An 18978-nucleotide genomic window follows, 5' to 3' on the forward strand; every position below is an offset into this window, starting at 1 on the left:
AAGCCGCAAAGTAGTGCAACTAGGTGGCACGATCGGACGGAACGGAACCAAGGTATAGCGCAAATATTGGTAATATTGGTAATATTAGTTTGACATCAGATATAATAATAACAAAATTAATAGTAATGAATGTTTGCCTGATCCGAAGCACCAATCTAAACTTCTCAGATTGATTTAGATCATCACCTGACAGTTTGTTTTCAACCGTTTCTCCCCGTGTGTGATGCTGTTTATCTAACCGGCACTGTGCATCACGCTCCTCTCGTTCTACCGTACTGTGTATCCTTAATGTATCCTTTTTTGAAGATGAACCACCTCCACTATCTCGCGCTCTCTTGCTCGGTACCTTTTCACCCGCGCCACCCTTGTTTCAGAACGCCCCACTGCACCGGGGGGACCCACCGAGAGAGCCAACCGTACACCGATGATGCTCCGATTGCGCTCCGGCCGAGAATGACAACACAGCACATCCACCTGCCATGCCCGCCAGCCGCTGCACGTTCCAATCGCACTCCAACAAATTGGCGACCGGTGTACATGGCGATTGGAGCATCCGTACGCCGCGTGGCCGTCGCCATACATGCGAGAATGTGAATGAGAATGAGAAGCGACATCTCGCTACACATACGTGTGTATGTTGTACCTTTCGGTGGAGTGGGAAGTCCCACCAACACATGCACACACATACACACATACACATACATACACACATATAAACCCATATGAGACATGGCACGGCATGGGCAAAAACGCGTGCGCGCTCCGCCTGAAGTGGAGGAGGTTTTTGCCGCCCCCTGCGTGGGGTGGTCGGCAGGATGGAACGGCAGACTCGGCTCGTACACAGACACATGATGGAAATTTGTTTATATATCATGTATCATTCCGAAAGGATTCTTGCGCTGGAGAGGATATGATTCTATTTGAAATGATATAGTTGGCGGTTGGCGTTCGTAGCGCGAGGACGTGTACCGTGTTGGTGTACGCCAGGTCTCTGGGCGCAATTGCAGCGCGGGAATTGTTGGTTCACTCGCAGTGGAAACATTGGCTGGAATACAGTAAGTGTGTGTGTGTGTGAAGTGAAGGAGTGAATATCGAGCTAAGCTGATGCGCACATCAAGCATGCCTTGAGTTGGCAGTTGGACGTTGTTGGGAAAGTGTTTTAATTCCGCTGGAGTACATGAAGTACTCACTACAGGGACGCAGTAATGGTAGGACGTGGATTGCGCGGGGAAGGATTGCTAAGCACCGGCTTAATTTCTCAAACGCATACAGTGCGGGATGGCAGCAGTGAAAGTGGGTGAGTGACGATGTGTGCATCCTCCACCGCACAAGAACGGTGTCTGTGCTTGGTACCTTCTTTCTGCCTGTCATTTCAACTTCACCATCATCGCCAGCATTAAGCGGCTGGTGCCAGTCGCCGTTAAAAGCGCACGTCGTGCCGGCTCACCCGGCCCGGCCGAGCTTCCGAAGCCGTAGTACCAGTGGAGCATTCATCCTTTTTGCTGAAAAGGTACATTATCACTTTGCATTGCCGCCATCGCGCCGCACTGCCGCTGCACAGGACGGATCTGCCACGGCTATCACTCTGATTTTATTATTTCCACCCCGAAAACCCCGTAAACCCTTCCCGCCCCGACGGTCGTGATTGCAGCTATAGACGACAGTACGGGATCGTACCTATGTATTGGGAGGGAGGACCGTGTTAGAAGGCATGGCTCTGTATCATCATCGCAACTGTTTGTATCTCGTCATACCGCAAGCCTGCCTGTCTGCTCGTCCTTTAAGGGCTCCACCACCGTGCTCCGTCCTTTGCAGGCACACAGCCACACGCACACCTACACACGCATATATGGGCGAGAAAACGAGATTGATACGCATCGTTAAACATGTGCAAAGAGCGGTGACACACATATAGCAGCCGCTCGCAGAAGTGATAAGTATTGTTAATTTTTGGGGATCTGTGGAGAGCTCGCTGAAATGTACCGTCCAGCTTCACGCAAAGCGTTTAAAATTTAGGATGAGCTATTGAAACGGTTATTTTTCCCGTTTAAATTTCCACTTCCTGTGCAGGTATGGAAATAGAATACCCGGTTACGGAAGGTAGCGAAGCACATGATGCGCACTCCTGACACTGTTCAACTCGATGGCACCACTGCCACAGTTACACATACCCCAGTGCTAGTGTGAGGAGGAAATAATTGTCCACCTTTTGTGCCTCCGTTGACCTTTCTCTCACCCCTTTCCGAGTCACAGAAATACACACATATACACACGCAAGCACTCAGGAGGAGGCAAGGAGGAGCAACGCACTGGCTGGTGGTGATGAAGTGTGCAGCGAGCAACGAGTTGAGTCCATGTGTTTGCTCAACAGTTTCTCGAGTGTGTACGCCAGTCCTTCCCCGGAACAGTCCCGGGCCGAGGAGGACCGCTGGGAGCAGTTTGGGGCACGGGAGTCGGGACGGTCGGGATGATACTCGAGCGAGAGATGATGATTTTATTGCTCTTCGGTTTCGTACTTTTGAATAATTATGTGAATTGCAGTACTCGGCACAGCACAACACACTTCTCGGTCCAGCAGAGGTCCACCGGCTCCAAAACTGTAGCCAGCCAGTACATAAGTGGATACATACGGGGTATTATATGAAGGTGGCAAGCGACTAGGAGGACACAACACTCCCACTCACACACACACACACACACACACACACACACACACACACACACACACACACACAGTATCTATATCCCGTGCGCTCGTTACAAAATTCAGATCGGATTTGGCTAGTGGCCGGTACAGTATTATCGCAGGCGTCGTCCGATATCACCAACCCGCCAAGTGGTGCGATATCAAGTCCGTTGTCAGTTCATTCGAATCGGTGCAACGGTGCATTGGGCTTTGGGTAGTTCGACGTGAAAGGAAAACTTGCCGCTTCCCCGCGGGAGCGTGGAGTCGGTTGTGAAAGTTGTGTGAAAAGTGAAAGCGATTCCACCCACCACCAGCGGCATTTCCCGGTACCGGTTGGGGAGGCTTTGACTGGGGTTGGGCATACAAAAACTACTTTTATTGCGTTCATCGTATCGCAGCGCCAGTAGGACCGGAAGGTGCAAACGAAAAAAAGGGAACAGCAAAATGTGAAACGCTGTTAATTCTGAGTACGACCGAGCGCGCGTACGTTGGAAGCTGTGACGTGACAAATAAGTGAGTAAGAGATTTAAAAACACACACACACACTCACAAACGGCACACAACAACAACGAACCCGCGTGGTGCAGCTAGAGAACAGGCGACAGAAAATGGAGAAAAAAGAAGAGGGAAAACATTGCATCCGGAAGCAATTGAATGCAAAACAACCGGCCGCGCGTTGGTCTACACACACACACACACACACTCGGCACGATCCTAGGGGCGGAAAGATTAGCGAGAAGCGAGTGATAAATGGAAAATATGGGACAACAATAACAACGGAACAAGCACACACACACACGTACAGACGCCCGTCAAATGAATGGATTGTGCAGCGGAGGGAAGAAAAAGAGAGAGAGAGTACAAATGGTCGGAAAAGCCGGGAAAGGATAATTGGTCTCATTTATATCCTTTTGCCTTCTGCTCGTGCTGCTACCCGACTCCTCGCCTCTGCACGCCTACACGATTTAGCAGTCGCTTCATTTTGATTCCACCGCTCAGCATGTTTTTTTTTCTCCGGTTTTTGTATCTACATTTGTTTTTCATCTCCCGTCATCCTCCTGTTTTTTTTATACTTCTTCCTTTTAATTCGCTTTTCCCTCGGTGACATAAAAATGGCAAGCACGACTCGCTGCACATGGTGTACGTGTGCTAGGACGGTGCTACAAAAAAAAGAAAAGGAAACGAATGGGTAAAACGAGAACTCTACAGCACGTGCGGCACTACTGCAGGTGCAACAGTGCAACTGGAGTGTAATAAAGTGATGAGATAATAATGCATACACGAGTTCTTCATTTCACGGTGCAGCGCTGATGAGCACAAAATGATTATGATAATGAAATAGCATAATAGGAGTGGCGGAGCCGCGTGTGCGGAGTGTTTGAGGGACGTCAACCCACTGTACGGAATTGGAATTCTCACCAAGCGTGTGTGTGCAGTAAGTGTCATTGTGCGTATTTTTGCGTGTTTTTTGTCTTCTTCTTTGTACCAGCTATGTGCGTACATGGATCGGAAGCTGGTTAGGGAGAAAAACGAGCCCGTTCGTGGTAAATGCAAGCAGGAAAACGGAAATGAAGTGAATCAGTTGTCATATGCGTATCAGTGCAGTGGGTGTTTTTTATCTCCTTCATCTCGGCGAGTTTAATTTGCCGTAATGTGTACAACGAACGGATGTGAATGGGCGGTTGTGTAGGCCGTTGGAAAGGACTTGTAGTTATTGTGGTGTTTTACAATGCTTTTACACATCAATTAAGGTGAGTCGCACACTTTGGTTAAGTTTTTAATTCAAACAGGTTCGGTTAAGGTTTTAAAGATACAAAACGATGTACGTGTTCTGGGGCGCTAATCTCTACTGATGTTTGGGTAAAGGCAGCAGCTGCTACAAGATCGGTCGCGGTTGGATTCTAATCTTTCTAGTAACAGAAAAAAAAAACAGCTATTTCAATCAGCTGCGCCAAGCGCGAACTTTTGCAGATCAAAATCAAATGCGTCAATGCTTAGAAGACTTTCATAGCGAAAAGAACACACTAACATGTTATTATATTGTTTGGACACGTACACGAACATAATGATGATCAGCCCTTAAAATTCACTGTCAGGGCTTAGAAACTATAGGGTAAATGTACCAATAGTGGTGCAATTTGTGATGGTACAGATGTATTTTAATGGATTTAAAGTGTCAGGAAGGACAATTTCTGAATATTTTAACACATAACAATTGGAATATGTTATATGTTTTATCTTCGTAATCACAACCATTTTTACCATGAAATACATCAAATTTACGAAAAAATACATATTTTTGTGACTGCTTCGTTGTACCTATAATGGTGGTATGGTTCCTATAGTCGTCGTATTGTGTTCCTATAGTGGTGGTAAACAAAGATGGATCAAAAACGCTGTATAATATCAATGAAACTTAGTTTCGAAGCTGATTTCGTATGAATATTAAGGATTACTGTCATAATATTGGTTTCTCGCGTAATTTGATCGTATAAAAATGTATAAATTTGATCGATGAAACTATTGACTAAAGTACTGCATAACACCTGTCGTCAACCCATACCCAGAAGAGTTTGCTTGATTTGAAGTCGATTTTTCACTAAACCAAATAAGCGAATTTTGGCCTTTGTTTGGTAAATTACTTACAGAAAACTCATTTTTGTTGCTTATTTTAATGAAAACAGTACAACATGTCAAAAATGTCGTCGAAAAAAATCTAAAATTACCTGTTTTTATTGATTTTAGAACTAGGACCACTATATGAACATGTCTGTTTTGTGTACCTATAATGGCACTATCGTAAATAAACACTTAAAAATACGTAAATATGGTCAAAAGCCAATGAATTTGAATAAAACAATATCATTTGATGCCAATTATGTCCAAAAATTAATAATTGCGTTGTTATGTGGTCATTTAGAACGTTAAAAAAAATATGAGTATCGTTCTGAAATCCTAAGAATTTTGGAAAAATGTTGACACATTTCACAAAATAATGGATTTTTCGGTCACTAAGAAACGGAATGGCCTCATTTCATTTTTAGATCCTTTGTAAAAGGCTAGAGAACATTTCACACTATCGTAGATAACTTAACTACTGTTAATTTATCGTATGAGACGTATTTTAGTGCAATACCACCACTATTGGTACTAACTAGCACCAGGTACGTTTACCCTACTGCAGAACAGTTACACTTCAAATTTTGTGCTTTTTATGATTATAATGCGGATTCGCAAAACTATGCACTAAAAAATACCTTGCATGATTCGATACCGTAAGGTCGATTTAGATCTTGCGTGAAGGTGAACGTGAAATTTTAATAATTATTACAATCAAAAGTTAATATTTTAATTAAATAAAGAATTAATTGCATTTCCTTGTGATTCCTCGCTGCACATTATTTTTTCACTTAGTTATGACTATGCGCTCTGATAATATTGTTTTCATATATCCTCATCAGCACGCAATGTACCCTTTGTCCTGAACTGGCATTGCACAATAACAAGTATATACGGACAGCCTTATAAATGGCGCACGGTTAAGCGGTATCCCCTTGGAAATAGAATAATTAATTTATGTTCTTTAATTGAATCATTATTCTAGGTTCTGGCAATCAAGGACATTCACCTTAAACAATTTTCATGTTGTTCTAATTGCTGCGACCGGCAGCGAGTTAGAATTTTATACATTGATGGTATTGCTTGGTTGCCCATCTAGAACGGGAGAACAATGCAACATCGCAATATTTGCATTGGTATTGGCATATGTTTCAGCGCGTATGAGTGTTTAAATGCGTTCATTTGGCAATTAATGTTGATCGCGTAGCTTAAACTCACAAAAAAGCTCTTTATAATTGTTAAATTGTCAATGTGTTCTAATCGATTGGACAAAAATTCGTGAAACGTTATCAAAATTACATATATTCAGGGGTTGCAATTCGGCCTTTCCAAATGCATTGCTGTTAGCGTTACTACCGTCTAAAGTGCCTTAAAGAAAATAATAAGCCAGTTGCCCTTCATTGAATTCTTATTCTTCTTCTTTTGGCTGAACAACCGTTGTCGGTCAAGGCCTGCCTGTACCACTTGTGGGGTTGGCTTTCAGTGACTTTTGTAAACCAGCTATCGAGTTGTGGTAGCTTAAAAACAATGTACATTTATAAATTCCAAAAAAGGTCTAACTTTGAATAGCAGTGTTATATTGTTCTATTGTTCATACAGCACTGCTATAAATAAACCATGTTATAAAAGAATAGCGATGATTATCTTCTTTTATTTTGCGTAACGTTCTACCTGCACCTGCCGGCCTATACAGGCTTTAGAGACTTATTCCGTACGACGCAGCCGGATAGTCAACCCTTGCTACTGGTGGACGCTCCATATGAGGCGTGAACCCATGAAGGGCACGTTATTAAGTCGTACGAATGGACAACTGTCAACACAACACGACACTGTCCTAGCAATGATTATAAAAAAAACATAAAAATAAAAAATTACAGTGACTTGGCAGTTCTTATGCGAAATCAAAGGAATAATGCAAAAATGTATACCTAATGCTTACAAAAAAACACGGTCTCATACGCTTTGTGATTCCCCATACAAAAATACCATTCGTATTCGTAACTTTTTGTTGGGCACATTGTTGAAGAACCCTCCATGAGTGCTATGTGTTCATTCATGGCCACTTGAAAGAGAAGCGCGACAAAAACGCAATAGATGAATATTCAATTTCATGCACAGTGATAACATCAGTTGACCATAACCCAGCAACATATTGCTCTCGACGAGTTCCGTCTTTCTACAGCTCCAGCGTAAATGATGCCAAACGTCACAAGACATTCGACAAATACACTGAACACGGTCACATTTCTACTGCAAACGGTACAACTTTTCCGATTTAGATTTATGGCATTTTTTCTGGACCTTTTTTCTGTTGCCGCAAGAGCCGAAAAAACGGACCTTTTTTTCGCAGTGCACAGATCACCGGATGCCAAACGAAACGAGAAACAGTGCTAATCAAATCGGATGTACGATGAGAATGATTGCCTTGTGTGCGACCTGTTGAATGACTAAATGACTTAACTAGTTTGTTAGTATAAAAAGCATTCGAAGCAATCAAGTGGAGATTGTGTTTAAAAAAATAGTTTTTTGTTTGTTAAACTTTATAGTCGTACAAACTTTATGTATGACATTTATGACTAGTTTAACATTGCGAAAAGATAAACAAATTAAATATAAATTTTTAAATCCAAATTTATTACTTGGACAGCACTAACAAATATTAAATTACATCAAAAAGTTAATGGAATTGAGAGAGGGGTTTATTAAAAGTAAAATAGAATCTGCCAATAGTTTGTAACTACAATCTATAACATAGTAAAACATAGGCATCATACATATCATACTAAAATTACCTTATTCATAAGTATTGCTAAAAGCTATTATATAATGCTTTAATTCATGGGGTTGTCGGAGTTTGCTGATGTTATCTTAATTTTGCTCTTGTTAAATGGTTTAATCGAACGTAGCATCTTTATTGTGCGTGTCATAGTCTTCCTCGGTTGCATAGATCAGTTCAAATGGTCTTCTACTAGGCGTCTCCATCTCTTTTAAATTTCGCATGGATACGCCTGGTCGTTTGTAGAAACATTTCAATCCACGTTTACTTGTATAAACTGAATATAACTTGAATTACAGGAACAAATAATTTAAAAAAGCGGTCCTATCGTACAGTCACAAACTAGCGTAAAATAACAACATGCCCGTCGTGGGCTCAAGCTTCGTGTGGACCGTTCCTCGTGAAAGGGTTAAGTATCAATAAATACTGACTATCTGGTTGCGTGGTACTCAAACCTTTCACGACCAAGGGAAATATTATTCCATCATACAGTACTCGTTATCGGTTGTGCAACTTACATTGAATCGATATTGTATGACAGAATGTCAAAATAATATATGTGTCCAAGGTGTCAAATGAATAATACATAAATCAAGTGATTTTCTCTTACATTTCATTTACAATAGTATTGTGTTGGCAAATTTAGTATTATATACTGTATGGTCTTAAAAACGTTAAAAAATCTCAAAAACCTATATAGACTGGCATGACCGCGTATGCCATTACGCCAAAAAGAAGAAGGGCGTCTTTTACGACAACCGGTAGTAAAACAAACATTTTAAGTAAGTTAAAAGTAACACAATGGAGTCTAGTACATCTGTTCCTTAGATACACGGTTTGTGCGTTCCAGAGGAATTCGCGTAACTCGAATCTTCGCTAAGTCGAATTTCACGTTTTGCATCGAAAGTACATGTCTTTCTCGGTATTTTTGATTAAATTTAGTTCTTTTAGACTATTTTGCTTTATCATTTATTTGATACAATTCGTGTAGAACATTCTGATATTTTTTATTTTTCGGTGGATAATTTTTAGAATCAAGGCAATTTATTCTGCATTGGACAATTCTTGAAGCAAATTTTGATTTGATATGTTAAATTTTGACAACCGCGTATCTCAGAATCCACGTGAGTCGAAAACCGTGTAACTCGGGAACAGACTGTATTGGATTACTGAACTGTTATTTGGTGTCATTATGCTGAACATTAAGAAAATACTGGAAAACATCTTAGGTATTCTTGTGCCTCTTGGCTTTAATCCAACTGAATCCCTTTGAATCAGGAAAACCTCCAAAATTTCGCGAATCTTTTTTTATGTGAGTATTTCCTTACGCATGAAAATTAAGCCGGTCTCATGGTACAGTCGTCAACTCGTAAGACTTGACAACATGCCCGTCATGGGTTCAAGCCCCAAATAGACCGTGCCGCCATACGTATGACTGACTATCCTGCTATGGAGGGGGGGGGGGGGGTCATACAAATGTCACTGAAAGCCAACCCCACAAATGGTAAAGGCCGAACTTGACCGACAACGGTTGTTGAGCCAAAAGAGAAAAAAAATTCCTCACAAGATTGTCTATTTCCTAAGTTTCCCATTGATTTCACAATAACATACCGAAACGACCATGTTTCCCTCTTCTTGATGTTCATTGCGTGATCTAAATCAGTGCTCTTTAACCTTTTAAGGAACACGATCCACTTGTGCTTGAAAATACATTTTCCGCGGCTAACATATGTTAAAAGCATATTTTTTGAAGGCTATATAAAAATATATTTAATATAATTCTAGGCATGGCTGTTGAAATTTTAATCTTGATTGTAGAAAAATAATAATAAAAAATATGTATAGTTATTACTTTTCGAGCTTTTCTTTAAAAAAAATCACATCATTCGCAGACCACATCTTTTCACGCCACGAACAAGTGAAAGTGAAATATTTTCAGAACTTCATGGCCAGATGTTTTAGGCAGGATTAGCAGTTACATGATTAGTCTTAAAAAAATTACCAACGATCTTGCTGGAGGTGACGCCGATTATGAGGTAAGGCATCGGTCGTTAAAGTCCGGTCCGAAAGCCAAATATGCATATGACCCGCCGCAACATGCAATCCGGCCCGAGAAAGAATTCGACTGATTTTGAAAGATGTTTTTCGTATATTCGTAATTTGTATACAAATTACTGAAGATCTTTAAGAATAAAATTTTATACCGTTGTATCTTCCAACATGAATTATCGTAATGTGCAATGACGAACCAATCAGTAAGGTCGAACTAGAGTTCAATATTCGCATATGTAATAAAAACATTTATTCAATTCGACATCAAGTGTTTAAAAATGGAGGAAGTGGCATAAAAATTTTTTTATAGAGAAGATAATCAAAAGGTTGATTGCAGTAACTTTAATTGAAGTTTCGCATGCGACTTTAAATGCTATAAATAAATATCAAATATCAAGTAGTTAGTTACTAAATGTAAGTTTGTCTCGATAATTTTTCAGCAGATCTTATCTTATGAATCGTTGCATTGCGATTTAATAATAGGAACTACCATTTTGAACTTAGTTTTGCCGATATTACATACAATTATTACCGAATACCAAAAAATACTCTATCAACAATTGCAGTGTCCGATAGCATCAATGAATTATTTTGTTTCAAAAATTTTATTATGTAATAATTTAAGCGAAAATATTTAAAAAAACTTACTACTTGCCCGCGGCTCTCCATCATTTAGTACATTTGACCTTTTACCTAAAAAGTTTGCCGACTGCTGAGCTAAAGCATTTAAATTGCTGCATTTTTATTGCCTCAAAAAGGTTCCTATAGACCCTAATTCGTGTTCCAAAGAATCGGGTAACGTCAACGTTTTGAAGCATCATTTCTCAAATGTAGCGACTAAACTCTAAAAAAAGTAAAGCTATTTTTAATAATATGTAACAGTAGCAGTTCTTCTATTAATGCAATGCCATAAAGAGAATTTTGTATTTTGTATTTTATAGTACGTTTCCAAAATAAGCTATGCATTTCAATAGATAAATGTATGCCAACATACCGTTCCTATATCAGCCTTCTACACCACAGTTATCAAAGGTTTTAACCTTAATTATTCCACAAATACACATTCCTTTAATTATTCCACAAATACTGTTGTCCCTTCCAAAAGTTGTGGTGCTTGCTTGGTCCTTTAAATTGATAACGGTAGCGTTTTGAACGCAGGAAGCACTAACGATACATCGACATTCTCATATTTCAAGCTCACTCGACCAAACGACCGGTCCCAGTTGCACCACTGTACTGTGATTAAGTATTAATGAGACGTATAACGATACACATAATGCTATTCTCATAACGGCCACCGACCATCAGCCGTTATTCTTCTTTTCTTTTTCGTTTTCATCCCCAACGGAATGTGACCGCGCGGCGACAGTGGCGTTCGCACGAACATTCCATTATTTTTCTCCAAACGGTTGACTGCTGATTGAAGAGGGGTGCGGAATGATTGTGAATGCTCGGTATTATCATTCCACAGCAACACAGCGTCGGTGGTAGTGGTTGCAGCAGTTGTTGATATGCAGTTTGTTGATGTGTGCATGCGTATAAAATCATCGTCGTTAGGAGTAAGCTTGCCGGCTTCAACGAAGCCGCTTCCCACTTGACACGGGTCGCGGCAGTCTCGACGAGGCGGCGGAACTCTTCGCCCCGGCCAGCTTCTTGGATGCTTCTTTGTTTGACATCTGCACATCCACTCGAGTCCTTCCATTGACAATCGCTCGAGGCGTTTTTCGAATGCGCTGGATGACGGATGGCAGAGTGTGCAGTGCAAAGGATTCTTGAAGGGAAGTCGAGCTAGAGGAGCGTTCTGCCAACCCCTTTGTGAGTGAGTGTGTGCACGAGGAATACAGAAGCGTCTACACGACATTGCAACATCAAGCTTCGCGTAACTTCTCAAGCAAAAAAAAAAACGAGTCGACTACTCCCATTCAAAATCTGCATTCAATCCACTCGCAATGGTTTGCAGCAAACTCTACTCGTATCTAACACGACGGCTTGCGGGCTGCTCGGTTGAAAAGTAATCGCCATATGAAGAAGTTCCTCATGAAAAGGGAGACAGTAAAACAAAAGTTTTCCAAGGGCAAGCCTTTAACACATCGTTCTGCCGGTTCGAATGGATGGTGCTGCGGCACGTGAGGGGGAATAAATTTTTGTGAATCAAAAACCATTTGTACTCCAACTTTTCCCATCGCCATCTCGAAGTTTTCACTCGCAGCCTAACCACAAACACAAACGCTCGCCTCACAAAGGATCCTCTCAGATCCTAGCCGGCTAAAGCCGTCGCTCGGACGTACGGGAGCCGCAGGTATCATATTCGTTCGTTCTTTTCTTTTTTGTGATTGTAGTTTTTGTTTTTATGCACGTTTTATGTTTTCCCCAGTTGCATCCCAAAATGCATCCCGTAATGTATGTTTTGCACAGCAGCAGCAAGCCACAACCGTGCCCGTTCTATCCTCGGGGGCTTTTGTGGTTGCGCTACTCGCAAACCAGTCGTGGGACGCTATTGTTTTCTTCGCTCACGCCGTCGCGCGCCGGCCTGATTGCCTACGAGGGCTGCGACACGCCAGTACAGTGCCATTTTACCGTACGCTGTCTTTGACACTCGAATTTCTTGTCCCTTTGCTGTCGCGACCACCGTACCCTCGGTCCACGAGGGTGCACCGGCGAACGGGGGCATGCCACACTCGCCATGAATTATCAACAGCTAACGCAAGTGGATTGTAACGAAACACCACGGGTGGTAATTTGTCATTTGGTTGATTAAGAACTACGCTCGTGCATCGGTACGCACCGGAATGTACGGGGTGAGGATGAGGATTTTTGCCCCGCGGACAACACGTTAGAATACACACACACACACACACACACACACATACACACTCATACATGGCGTAGCAGCATCGGTTAGCATCGGTGCCGGGTGCCATTTCGAATTTAAACATTCATGATTATCGTAATACATCTCACGAAGGACATGGACCGTGGCACAGCAAGCAAGCTAGCAAGCGCCAGTGCGAAACTTGTTGTGCTGGGTTGAAATGTAGTGGTTGGTGTGGTAGTCGTCGTTGCGACGCAGTCGTAACATTTGCACCACCGTCGTGCGCTGGGCTACGAACGCACACGGGATAGTTATATGTTGTAATAGTATATTTTGTTTTATCGTGACGCTAGATAAGCACCAGCTCAGAACTCACACTAGAAGCGAATGTAGGTGGGGTGGCAAAATATGTTATCAATTTTCCAGATGCGCTTAGTGTGCTAGAATATACGTAACGCAAATATGTTATCATGGCGATGGCGATTAATAATTGGACATGTTTTTGGACATAAGTAAGTTGGCTCAGGCAGGATGAGCTGGTATTGTGGTATACCCGATAAATGCGCGGCTCAACAACGTCCTGATCTGAACGTCAGACCTAGTGCAAGCGAGTGTTTAATCACGAAAATTAAGTTTTGTGATTGAAATAATATGATTTGCCGGTTGACATAAAGTTGATTACGATTGCAAAATTATATTCACATGCAGAGAAGGTTAAATTTAATAGATGAATAATTTAATAACACAACTAAACATTCATACATCGCTTAGGGTTAACGAGCGCTCAAACTTCATTCACAATAATTTACAACGAGATGATTGTGTTGTTTTTATCTTTATTAGCGTTTGATATTAAACTTCATAATGAGATGAATTTATGTGTGATTATTTTATGTGTGAAATTGCATCAAATATTCAGGCCAATGACATGTTTTAACGTTTTTTAACGTGTTTAACGTTACCGTGATAAAAAATTGGAAGAAAAATACACATGCAAAACACATTAAATAAAACGCTTATTAGTTCTAGTGTTACTTTGACCTCATGGCTACGCAATGCAAATCCTATGTGTTTCTTTATCGGAGGTCTTAATTCAAAGAAACCTGCATTGAAACCGATCTCGACCAAATGCATAGCCCTGGAACTGTTCTCACTATCGGACCCAAACTCTCCTAAAATACATCATAAACCCATAATATCTATAGAATTGATTCAGAACTATTGCTGCCGTCTCTATACAGTCCCTCCATGAGCTGTTGTCAATGTAACTAATCAAAACTAAACTCTCTTTCTAACGAAGTTGAACGCCGTGTTTATACATGTTTTCGTTACCATAGAGTACGCTTAACTTCTTTGTAACTGCTACAACAATTGTGCGGCCAAAACGAAGTATCATTAAAGCCATGAAAAGCATAATCCAATTCCATGAAATGTAAGCAATAAAAGCAAGATGTAATATTCAATTCATCAACCATGGGCTTCGAACATTAAGGTATTTTTAGGAAAGTAAATGCAAACAGTTATTGATGAATTACGTACTGTATCGTGCGCTTTTTTTTCGAATAAAGCACAATTTTCTTCCAACTCCGCGCCTCTCATACGTAGGACTGAGATACAAGAAGTGAATGATAGTAGAACACATTATTGGTACAGGCATACCTAGATTCTAGGTCCTTGAACGGCAACGGTTGCTGCGCCAAAGAAGCAAAGTAAACACAGCAAATGATTAAGAGCAAAATTACTAAATAATAAAAACCAAGAATGCTCTTCAATACGGAATTGATACGCAATTTGATTGGTTGCATGAAAAAAGTAAAAAGTCAAAAACTAAAGGGCAAATGCACAACTAAACTACTAGTTTTAAACCAGTGCCCGGTGCCGATAATTGTGGGCAAAGGATTAAATAGAATTGTCACCCCTATTTATTAACCCATTCAGTATTTTGCCCGAGTGAGACTCGGGCTGTGCTTTTGTTCGTTTTTCCATGTTTTGATTCAATCGTCGCGTGTGAGAGGGGGATAGAGGTAAAACAATGATAATGACACATTTTCCATCCAAAAATCCATCAATCAAAATGCCAAAACCACTTTCCAGATTGTATAGAGGACAAAGAAGAGACAAGTAGAAATGTATTATAAATAATAATGAGCAATCACGAAACATCATTGAGGAAATATAAGGGGGGAATGCTATCTTTAAAAAAATGTGTTTTTTTTTCTTTTCGTCGGATTTTCCGTTTTTCATCATGTATGTATATCACATAAACCTTATGGAAACTGTATTTGCTCTTAATACAAATATACTTGTCAAATATTAACGGAGGAACGACTGGGTATTGCTTACGCCTAGAAACATTCACGTGTCCAATCTTTTGCTAAGAGTTGTGTTGTGTCCTTCCTAGAACCTAGATCAACCTAGCACAAGTCATGCGGAAACTCGCCACACATTAAGATATTGAAGATTCTGCTATTCGGCAAAGGCAATAAAGTCTTACATTTGCTACCAAAAAAAACCTTGAAACATGTCTTGTGATGTTTTGTTCCCAAGAGTAGTATCTCAATTGGGATCAATTCCTACACACAAAACAGGCGTAGTTTTCATTTTCCAAAAATTAAAAAAACGAACATTTTCAAATGAATATATTGTATGATTTCAATCACTGTAAAGTAATTGAATATCTCCACTATTACATACTTTTCAAAGACTGAAACCAAACAGTGTCTTCGCCGATGGCAGAATTGCTGGAAACAGCTAATCATATACGCGATAGCAATCAAATCCGTCCGTTTTTGTAACAGGAGTCGCATCTATCGAATAAGCCACCGAATCGCGCTAGATGTACCATAGGCAATGCACAATGTACAAATGAACATTTAGATAATCTTATCCACCAATTGTCAGCTTCCAATTCTAATGTTCACCGTGTAAAGCACAGGTCTTGTTGAATGGCGTAAGTTTTACTAACAATGATTCATCTTCCAATTTTCAGCAACGCCTAGGAATTATGGAAGTGGCAAGAGCAACACTATCCCGCTTACCCGGTAAGTTACGATTGTTATTGTTTCGCTTTTGCATGCGTACTTAGTGCGCAAGAAAAATGGCCAAAGTACCACCGTTACAATCAACCTACCCAGTTCCCATATCAGACAGAGGTGTATTGTTATTAGGGATAGACAAATTTGTTACGAACAGCAATAAATCCACTAATAAACTAGCGCACAACCTCATAAATCATACCCCGTATCCATTTATCCGCCCGATGGTGCCCCGACGGGCCTGCAGGTTTCGTCCAGTACCTAGCATTGGCGGTACTCATCGAGCAGGCGGGGCAGGCGTTGTCGTCGGAAAATCTTCAGATGCCCAACTTTCTGCACGAGCTTCCGTCGAGCGTACTGTTCAGCAACGACACCGGCAACTCGCAGCTCGTCTGCCAGGCCTACGGTGGTCCGCAAATGATCATCCAATGGATACTGAAGGATGGCAGCCTGGTGAGCAGCGTACCGGGGCTGAGGTAAGTGGAAAACTTTGCAGATCACATATCAAACACGAGATTATCGTCCAAGGTAGGTATGTGGTGCTTGTTTAGAGCACATGACGACGGCGCCCACGACGACGCACGGCGGAGGTTAGGCGCAAAGGTGAAGTTTGTCGGCAAAACTACTTCTTCTGTTCCTGTTCTGCGGCTGTACTGTTTGATACGTGAATTATTAATTAAAGATGAAAGGCGCAACGGAGAAATAAACTAAAGCCCGGCACGTAAGCATACAACCGCGGTTCCTCCCCGCCCTGGGTGATGGCGATGCGCAGCACCTTCAATTTCTTTCTCGACACAGTGCGGTGTGGCGTTTCTTTGGTGTTCTGGTGTTTGGAAAAGTTTAGAAGACAACCAAAGTCACGATTTGCGGTTGCGACCTTTTTCAACTGACGACGCTCCGGCGTTCGCACGCTTCATCCACTGACTCGGCGTATTTTGGTCGTTCGCCCTCCCCCCTGGGAAACCGCAAAGAAACTAACATGTAAACCGAAGTTTATTCGAAAAATCGTCCCGCATCACAAAGCAAACTCATCCACACCTCGAACCCACATTCCACCTTGCACCGTACGCCCGCAACACGCACGAGAAGCGTGCAGGAAATTCCACCGAAACCACTGAAACAGAAGAATATGCCGCATTAATGCCTTGCAAACGCAATCTCGGCAGACGCGCGCGCGGGCGAAAGATGCCATTCTTTATGTTCACTTCACATGATAGTACACTTTATTATGTGCGTGCACCGGGCGAGCAGATATTCGCATGAACCTTGTACGATGCGAAACACGAGGCAACACAGGGGAGTGTATGTATATACGACGCATTATGTACCTGTTCAATCTTCCGTAAAGTTATCAGAGTGTCTTGATGCAATATTTATTGGGATTACGTGCGTGCGTCTGGTAGCAAGGGGTCTACAAGACTACATACGTGGGGTACGGGGTCCGTGCCCAACGGAACACGTCTTCGCCTCATGCAACGCCAGCACATACATGTATGTATGTAGGAGAGAACGCACATGCCCAGGGTATTAGGAAGATCCGGCCGCTAGTGAAGCTATCGGGAATGATAAAGTACTAGGTACTGGTTGAAGCATCTTTGGTAGCATTTCGTGCAGTGCTTTGATTGGCATTCGGTCACAACAAGGTACTGTTACTGTGGAACGGTTGATAAAGTAACCGACGGGTAATGGAGACATAAGGAAGGTTAAGGAAGATTGAAAGTTATAATGTTCAGGTTCAGGAATCAATCAGATCTCTAGTGACGTGCACCACTTCGTGTGGTTTCTGAGAATATGCCGCATTATTAGTATCGAACTTGACTAAGGGCTAATTTAATACTTAACTTTATGATGAAATCATTGAACGATGTACAGCTCGTTATTACATGAAGCGTCCATGAAGGGTTGATTTAAAGTCTATAGCACAATTTTTTTCCTTAATGCACAACGGTAGCGAATTACAGTCGGTACCAATTACATATAACAAAGCACAAACAAATCTTTTGTCAGGTTTCCCTAATCGTTGAAAACCTGTAGAGTTACTGTAAAGTCTCCTGAGATGAATTAGTTTCCTAAAAAATCAATTTTACTGTCACAATCTTACAAAACATACTCAATCCCTTGAAGGTTCGATGCTTCACCATAAAAGGAGATGTCAGTCGTTGTCAAACTCTATTAAACAAATAACATCAAAAAGAATGCAATCATTTAAATTGTTCTTGTATCTCATCAATTGCAAGGAGTTGTTTCGTACAAAGAATAAATTACTAGGCGCTTGGCCATGACAGCGATAAAATACCTAATGATTTGTCAACTTTGGCACAAAAGCTTGTCCGTTGTAAAATCTCTTTTCCTATTTTCTCCAGGAATCCAACAGTAAACCAATCGATAACCAAACTACAACAACTACAATAATTATTATTTCAAGTGCTTTCATGCATTTGAATATACAAATGAAAAAAAGGCATCTCAAACAACTGAGATGAACAATTTTCAATCGATGATACTTTGATACAATTTGCACTACATTTTCTGCAGAATCGATTTGCGATTTGCTTTTCTGCAAAAGTAAATTGCATCTCCAAATTGACCTCGATCTTGTATTGTTACATCCGCTTCATTTCGTCGAAAAGCGCTGTAAGGATGATGGGTAGGAAAAAAACTATTCAACAGAATCTATTTTCCAGCGAAAACATGTCCAGCAGCGGTGATACTGTTCGGTTGTTGGCATGTGATGTATCATTCGCCCAAAATTCAACATTGGATCAACGTATGATTGCATTCCGTTCACCTCTCCTTTAGTTCGTTAGTATCTTGACAGCAGGAAGATTTGTATTGTATCAAATTTACATTTGCATGTATCGATATCGGCAATATTGACAATACATGCAAGCCCGTATATAGCTAAAGGATGGCATCCGGGCTTCATCGAAGGATAGAGTCAACATCTTATAACCCGTCGCCTGTGCTCTATCTTACCTTTTGCCGGTTACCGCTATCC

At 41.3% G+C, this 18978-nt stretch overlaps 1 protein-coding gene across 1 annotated transcript in view; it reads left to right on the plus strand.

Moving 5' to 3' along the window:
• Positions 1-909: 909 nt before the first annotated feature.
• Positions 910-18978, plus strand: part of LOC121592266 (Down syndrome cell adhesion molecule-like protein Dscam2) — a 25050-nt gene continuing 6981 nt past the window's right edge. The window contains exons 1-4 of the mRNA XM_041913662.1: positions 910-1055; positions 4176-4437; positions 15935-15986; positions 16228-16456. Coding sequence (XP_041769596.1) covers positions 15950-15986; positions 16228-16456 — 266 coding nt within the window. The 5' untranslated portion in view covers positions 910-1055; positions 4176-4437; positions 15935-15949. The remainder of the gene's footprint in view (positions 1056-4175; positions 4438-15934; positions 15987-16227; positions 16457-18978) is intronic.

Source organism: Anopheles merus, chromosome 2L (assembly GCF_017562075.2).
Source record: "Anopheles merus strain MAF chromosome 2L, AmerM5.1, whole genome shotgun sequence".
Classification (NCBI taxonomy): domain Eukaryota; kingdom Metazoa; phylum Arthropoda; class Insecta; order Diptera; family Culicidae; genus Anopheles; species Anopheles merus.